This window comes from Gossypium raimondii, chromosome 8 (assembly GCF_025698545.1).
Source record: "Gossypium raimondii isolate GPD5lz chromosome 8, ASM2569854v1, whole genome shotgun sequence".
Taxonomy (NCBI): Eukaryota; Viridiplantae; Streptophyta; class Magnoliopsida; order Malvales; family Malvaceae; genus Gossypium; species Gossypium raimondii.
The window spans coordinates 1,513,885-1,521,614 of NC_068572.1; the positions used below are offsets into that span (position 1 = coordinate 1,513,885).

General features: G+C 35.1%; 1 protein-coding gene across 1 annotated transcript; it reads right to left on the reverse strand.

The window, feature by feature from the left end:
• On the reverse strand, positions 1-7,145 carry LOC105790133 (lysine--tRNA ligase, chloroplastic/mitochondrial). Its single transcript, XM_012617566.2, has 13 exons — positions 6,628-7,145; positions 6,420-6,531; positions 6,209-6,317; positions 5,761-5,818; positions 4,733-4,801; positions 3,677-3,784; positions 3,018-3,110; positions 2,790-2,894; positions 2,452-2,658; positions 2,087-2,181; positions 1,893-1,983; positions 1,119-1,295; positions 1-227 (listed from the first exon to the last, which is right to left on the reverse strand). The coding sequence occupies exons 1-13, from the start codon at positions 7,081-7,083 to the stop codon at positions 135-137; spliced, it is 1,773 nt and encodes a 590-aa protein (XP_012473020.1). The 5' UTR covers positions 7,084-7,145; the 3' UTR covers positions 1-134.
• Positions 7,146-7,730: the final 585 nt, after the last annotated feature.

A 7,730-nucleotide genomic window follows, 5' to 3' on the forward strand; every position in this document is an offset into this window, starting at 1 on the left:
TAATCGAATCAAAATTAAATTATCATTCCATAAACACTACACTGAATACTCAAATAAGGGGCTATAAATAAAAATAATATAAGAAAAGGGATGTTATTACTCTAGTTATAGTTCAAGTAGCGGCATCCTACCGGTTACTGTGAAATCTTTAAAACGGGAAAAGCAATGACGTCTCGGATGCTGGCGGAATCCGTCAAGAGCATCACCAACCTGTCGATTCCAAGTCCCTACAAACAACCATTTTCGAAGTTAGGTTTTGTCAGCAACACATGATAATTATATATGGATTCCCCCACTTCTGAAACTCAGAACAACAATGCAATAGCATATAAATAATACACATGGACGGACCACATTGCAACCAAAAAGCTCGTGCAGCCTGCATAGGGAGGAGCAGTCCAGTTGGTTCGGTTAAAAAAGATACAAAAACCGACTTGATCAACTTAGGTCTTAACTGACCTAACCAAACTAACTTCAACACCGATCAGTTAAAAAGGTAAACCAAATTGGGCTGGCTTTGGGGTTTTGGATAAAAAAAATTATATTTACATATTTCAATATTAGAAGCCGGCTATGTAAGTTGGTTTGGTTAAAAAAATTCATAATCGATAACTATGCACTACAAGACCACTTTAACCATCAAAAAATTATATATACATATTTTAATATTAGAAGCCGGCTATGTAAGTTGGTTTGGTTAAAAAAATTCATAATCGATAACTATGCACTACAAGACCACTTTAACCATCATAACCGACTCAAGCAAAAGCCAGCAGTTAAGTCGGTTTGAACAGATTTTCGCTCACCCCTACCCAGGCATAAGACTCCCCCTGTAAGCAAGGTCCGCGGAAAATCTCAATTTCCGTAGCCTTCCCTCCATTTACAGAGGGAACCCTGACCAACCGGGTGGACCACAGTGCAACCATCTTGTGTAACATATATAAATGCATGCCAGCAACATGGAAAACTTATGAGCATGTGCAACAAAATGAATCCAATCCAAAAGTAGATGTCATAACTCATAACCCAGCATGTGAATTGAATAGAACTGATTATTTTTGACAAACTCAACGACAAAAAATAAATGCCAATATCTGCAAACAAGAAGACGAGTGTACCATTCCTGAAGCCGGAGGCATTCCATATTCCAAAGCAGTAAGAAAATCATCATCAAGAGTCACTTCATACATGGAGTCCTCATCTATATTCTTTTGCTCTCCTGTGCCATCCGTGACTGAAACAGCTTCTGCTCTCTTCTTGTTATGTTGTCTTACTTGCTGTTCCAGGCGAGCTCTCTGCCGCAGTGGGAAACAAATGACGATATTTTAGATTTCAAGTTAAAACCAAATTGAAAGTCACTGTTCACAAGAACACTAGCAATGATATCTCATAAATTATGCTAAAAGAGACTTGGTAAGACTCTTGAACCATGCTTTTTATCTTCAAAGCCACTAAACGAACAAGCGTCTCAAGAAAGGGAAGTGTACAGGCTGTGCTATATATGAACCCGCGATGCACCAATCACATCACCTGTTCCAATCCATTCATTGCCTATTTATGTTACTTGTTGGAAGCTAGTCACATAGAAATAACAATCTAGTAAATAAGATTCATAAGCGCATAGACTTTTCTATCATCAATAAAAGTATTTTAAAGTTGCATTGATTTTAAGGGGCCATCTTTATAGATTTGATGTCAAGTTATTGACACACTTGCATAATTTACACTATAAGTAGAAAAGAATAAATCATTACTACTTGCCCCAGACCAACTAAAAACCACTACCATGACTTCTGCTGATGGTTTAAATATCCGAATACAAAGAATAAGCATCTCTAGCATATTAAAGAAAATGTCATTCTCTAGCATATTAAAGAAAATGTCATTCATACCTGGTCCAAAGGATCAGTCAACTCCGAGAATGCATTGGCCAGTTCACGACCACATATGAAGAGTTCAAATCTCTCAGTCAAACCTGCATGCCTATTTTCCAGAGAACTTAGAGTAAGTAATTCTGAAAGTGAAGACAACAATATAAGCAAATTCCTACATAAAATTGCACCAGTTCCTTGTAAAACTTCCATACCTCCGGTGAGGTTTGGCAAGAGGAGATATTTCAATGGGATAGTCCAAAACAAATGTAGGTTGCAGGAGCTTCGGTTCAACAAAAATTTCAAAAACCTGAAGGTGAATAAATAAACCAAAGGCTTATTGCAAGTTGAAACTAGCAGTGAAACTTAGGTTGCAAGCTGAAGAAACTCTGGGCATTACTTTATTGTATTTTTCAAGCTTAGGGTGAAACTGGAATTGCATTTCCTTGGGTGAAATTTATTCAGTTTTTCAATCGCTAAGAATACTTTCATTCCTAATGTGCAAATAATTTTCTGTTGCAGCATTTTGCAATTAACTCTATAAGGAACTAACATTCATGGAACATTAATGAAGACTGACCTCATTAAGGAGGTGGCCAAGTGAAGGGCAAGCTTCAATGGAAGACTTGTCCTTACTATCGAGACCAAGCCCAACTGCCTTCAGAACAACATCTTTAGCAACTTTAAGATCATCTTCCAATTCAGTGAAATCAACCCCAGTTACTTCTTTAACAAGATTGTGCATGGTTTCCCTCCGCCATGGCCGCTGCAACTGTATCTCAGTCCCCTGTATAGAAGGCATACATTAGTAGTTTCAATCTGTTCCAGACAGATAAAATTTTTTTGAAAAAAAAAAGAAGATATTTTGAACTTCCAGAAATGAAATTAACTATTTTTATTAGCCATGAGATGCACTACCTGGTAATCAATGGTGAGCTTTCCATTAACTTCAAGAGCACATTGGGTCACAATTTCCTCGGCCATGTCCATCATACTCTGATAGTCTGAATATGCTTCATACATCTAAAACCAATTAAAAAGATGATGATTATCAGGGTTCAAAAATACAAATTTTAATGCTTAAAATCATATGAAGCAAATTTGCACTACCAAGCACACATCAGCATTTGATATTTTTATAAATACCTCGATGGTAGTAAATTCAGGATTATGACGAGTAGAAATGCCTTCGTTTCTGAATATCCGACCAATCTCATATACTTTTTCAAATCCCCCAACCTGTTATTAGAAGATAAAATATTGTTGGCAATATAAACTTAAAAGCCAAACAAATATCAGAATCAGACGTTAAAGATGAAAGATAAAAGAAAGGGGGAAAAAAAAAAGAATAAATCAGTATCATCAAGGGTGCAAGCCACTCTCTAAGCATTAGAACCCTTGTATTCCCCAAGGCACAAGGCCCAAAAAAATTATTTAACTCAGTGAAGGCACAATATGTATACATGTTCGTTTTTCAACGTCTGTTTGTGTATCTATTATAAGTTAATGTTTTAACTTGAAAGAGTGGTCTGGTTTATTCCACAAAAAGATAAAAATTTTCATTTTTTTCCACTTCTGTATGACCCTATGCCTAGTGTTGAACAATCAAGTATTGCAAAGTAGAGAGTTTGAAGTTATTCCCTTTCCTAATAATTAGCACAAACTCCTCAGTCTCATCCTAGGGTTTAAATACCTGAAGCTGCAAAGCCTTTTTATTATTATTGAGGAATCAGGCCCCGGGGGGGGGGGGGGGGAATCACCAAATTTTGCATGGAAAATGGTAACTAAAATGTTTAGGATCTCACCAGCATTCTCTTCAAGTGAAGTTCAGTTGCAATTCTTAGATAAAGATCCCTTCCAAGGGAGTTATGGTATGTCACAAATGGTCTTGCTTCAGCCCCACCAGCTGCTCCCTAGTTGATCAAATTAATTAGTTAAGTTCCCCGAAAACAGTATTGCTTTGGCACCACTAAACAAAGTAGAAGTAAATATATAATGCATTAAGTACTATAATCATAGATTTTATGTATCGAAAAAAATTAGTAATATATAATTTTCAGACAAATGCAAAAACTTAAGTGACAACTTTTTTGAGTGTCTTCTGAAATGTTTCCTATATGAAAATGAAGCAAAATGTTTGCATGAAAATTAATCACATAGAAAAAAGAATATCTTCAAAGCCTCTAAGAAGAACTCAGCTCCTCCATAACCCTGAACTTCAACATAACTTTTTAGCTCAATCAGTTGACTTCCTCTCATTGTCCCACCTATCATACTTGCAGCAATATGGTTCCATAACAAGAAAGGCATTGATCTAATGCTGGCTGCTAATTTTAGTGCCCATGTGCTTCTAGATTTGCATTTGCCAATTTTTGTAGATCATAGATGAAAGAGACTCTTTCACTTTTTACTGTTTTTGTTGTTTTCTCTATGCATTCCTCAAAGCAGTAAATACAAATTTATTCCAGCAAAACATTTTATATGTTAACAACCACACAAATTTAGACTGCCAATTCTTTTTTTTATGAAAACGAAGATGTAAATTATTTCGTTTTTCAAAAACCAAACAAACCAGTCAATTTTTTCCTTTGGAGATGTCTGCAAATTAGTTTTACATCTTGCTCTAAAGAACAGAGAAGAATTTAGCCTTTTCCTATTAAAGATAGAAATTTTAAAAGATAAAGAGCTATGTGAATTCACATCTCCACCTAGAAGAACTCATATTTCTTTTGCCTAGTAGTGTTCAACAAGAAAAAGCTTGAAGAAGTCAGATGAAAGGTGATTCAGTCAAGAATCAGCAAAATATGTACCACAACAAAGAAAGGCAACACCTAGGAAAACCACGAATTTTATTCACAAACCTGCAGAACTGGAGTTTCAACTTCAACAAAACCTCGAGATTCTACTGTCTTTCGTATCTCCCTCATGATCTACTATAAGAAAGGTTATTAAGAATACAATTTCAAAGTGTCAAAGCTCAAATCACATAGGCACCAGAAAAACAAGACCTACACACACATGAACATACATGCATGTCAAGCAATCCATAACTTAAAGCCATTTAATCAAGTTCATACAGTTCTAAATAGACAACCAGATGGTTCAAATATTTTTCAAGTCAATATCCATCATTAAAGAGGAAAAAGAATCGTCACAAAAAAAGTCAGGAAGTAAATGCTTTCCTCCAAACAAGAATTAGTATTTTACTAAAGAAACAAGCTTGCTCAAGAATAGAAAAAATCAGACAAAAACAATAATTATACAAGTGGTAAAATCAGAAAGCTAGGCTACAGTAGAAAATTGGAGAAAAGGTTTAGGTTTGGATCAACATCCATCTATGACACTTACTATTCATTTGTTACAAAAATTCGAGAAATGTTAGTGCACATTCAAAAAGCAAGGGTCTCGGTATAAATACCTAGTCCACCATTTATTGCTCAACAAATCAGGCTATTAACAAAATATTACCACCTACTAAATTTTTTGACAAATTTCTGCTAAAACCAATGACTATATGATTTTCACCATGACTAAGACAAAATTCTGCATGGTTTACCTAAAGCAAGAAAGGTAGAATATTTGAAGGAAAATGAAAAATGCACAGCATAATAATTCCTTCTACATAAGAATATAAACTGATATAAAGAGAGAGACCGACCATGTAAACCAACTTATATGTAGTTTTATTGAAGATGAAATACAATATACCCTAAAAGAACAAGAAATTCTTCCTTGGTTCAATGAGCAACCAGATGGTGATTAGAGTGTAAAAGTGACTCCATACAGTAGAGACACGATAACCAAATGATTAAAATGTCACAAAAACAACCTGATAGCAAGAAAAACAAAAGGTAATTTCAATATCATTCTGAATGTGGAAATACATCACCTTTGCTCGTTTCCGGAATATGTCAGCTACTTCAGGATTTGCAATCATGTCAACATACCTAAACATGGGAGGAGGAGGAAATAATGGTCAAAGGGGTGAAACATTCCATCAATATCAAAACAAACACCAAGAATAAAACATATAAAGAACAAACAAATCCCAATGGGTTATATTCACTTAAGTAAGAGTTATGATTTAAAAAAGCCTCCTTGATGCAATTACTAATGGCTAAATTAAGGATATTAGTAACGCAATGGTATAAAAAAACTACTGATAATTATGCTTAATAGAGACAAGTGGGGGGGGGGCAAATATCCAGCAAAATAAATTGAGTATCTCAGTAGGACGAGATAGATAGGAAATATATGTTTGACCGAGTGCGTTATAAGATGATTCAACATGAATATCAATATACATAAAATAGAAGATGAAGTTAACAACAAGTCACCTTTGACGGTATCGCTTATCAATGTCGGTTAAACCATGAAACTTGTCCGGCAGTGGAAGTAGTGATTTAGTAAGGATTGAAAAAGAATCCACCTTAACAGAAAGCTCCCCTGAACAGTGAAGCAGAAAAAACTATACAATAAAATACACTGATAGAGATTAAAATAGAAGCAACAATGAGAGTAAATTCAATGTAAATGAAGTAAGCTCACCTTTCTCAGTCCGCTTGATAGAGCCAGAAGCACCCAATATATCACCAATATCAACAAGTGTCTTTAACTGCTCAAATTGATCATTCAAAAGCCTTTCTTTCTCACAGTATAGCTACAATCATTTGATAGAAATACAATAATCTAACAATGTTAATGAATTATAGCAGAAACACTACAGATTATAACTGAAAAACGGGAAAAAAAAAACCTGAATAGTGCCGGAATCATCTCTTAAAGTGAGAAAAGCAAGCTTCCCAAAGGCTCTACGAGCCACAATTCGGCCTGCAATAGAAACATGGTGGCTCTCACTATCCAACTCTTCTCCATTGTTTAGATCCTTGTATATTTCTTGAAGCTCCTTAGCACTGTGACTCCTATCCCACTTATAACCGTACGGCTCCGTCCCTTTGCTCCGCAATTGCTCTACTTTTTTCAGGCGGATCGCACGGACGGCTTCACGGTCCGAAGTGTTAGTGGAAGTGGATGTGGAGGTGGAAGCGCGGCGGTTGCGAGAGGGAAACCTTGTGTTGGTGGCGTTGGCGGCGGCGGCGCCATTGTCTAAGCAGCGGACTAGGCCAGAGGAAGTACCTAATCCAAATAGTTGCCTCAAATTCGAAGGCCTTGCAATGGATGAAGATAACCTCCATACCTTCAAGCCCTCCATCTTCAAATTGCTTTATGCTTTTTGCTGTTATTACCAGTTTACCACTACTACCACTCTTCTTCCTCGTTTTATCTGCTATTCCATCTTAAAACATTTTCCTTTTTTCTTCTTGGTCAAATTTCCCATCAGTCCCTGAATTTGAATGAAGTTTTAAATTTAATCCCTACTCTTAAAAAATTTAATTTAATCATTCGTGTTCAAGTCTCACCATTTACAATTGCAACCTGTGCGATGATGAATTTTGTCTTATTCTTTTATATTCTTCATGCATTGTATTTTGTACTAACTTGACAATACGTTGTAATTACTTACATTTATATTTGCATTTTACCGGTGAATATACAAATACAACTTTAAATAATATGTTATATTTTCAATCCCTTTATAACAGCTCCATTTATCATTAAGTTTTATCTCATTATAGAAAAGTGGTTAAAACATATAAGAGCTGTATGAATTATTGTTTTTATGTAAATTTTATTTTACATTCTTCTACACGATTAACTATAAAGTGGTTAAAAACGTATAAAAGGTGCATGAATTATTGTTTTATGCATTATTTTATTTTGCATTCTTCCACACGATTAATTATAAAGTTCATAAGTTTATGTTGTTTTTAATTCATAATAGAATATTTAATTAGAAAT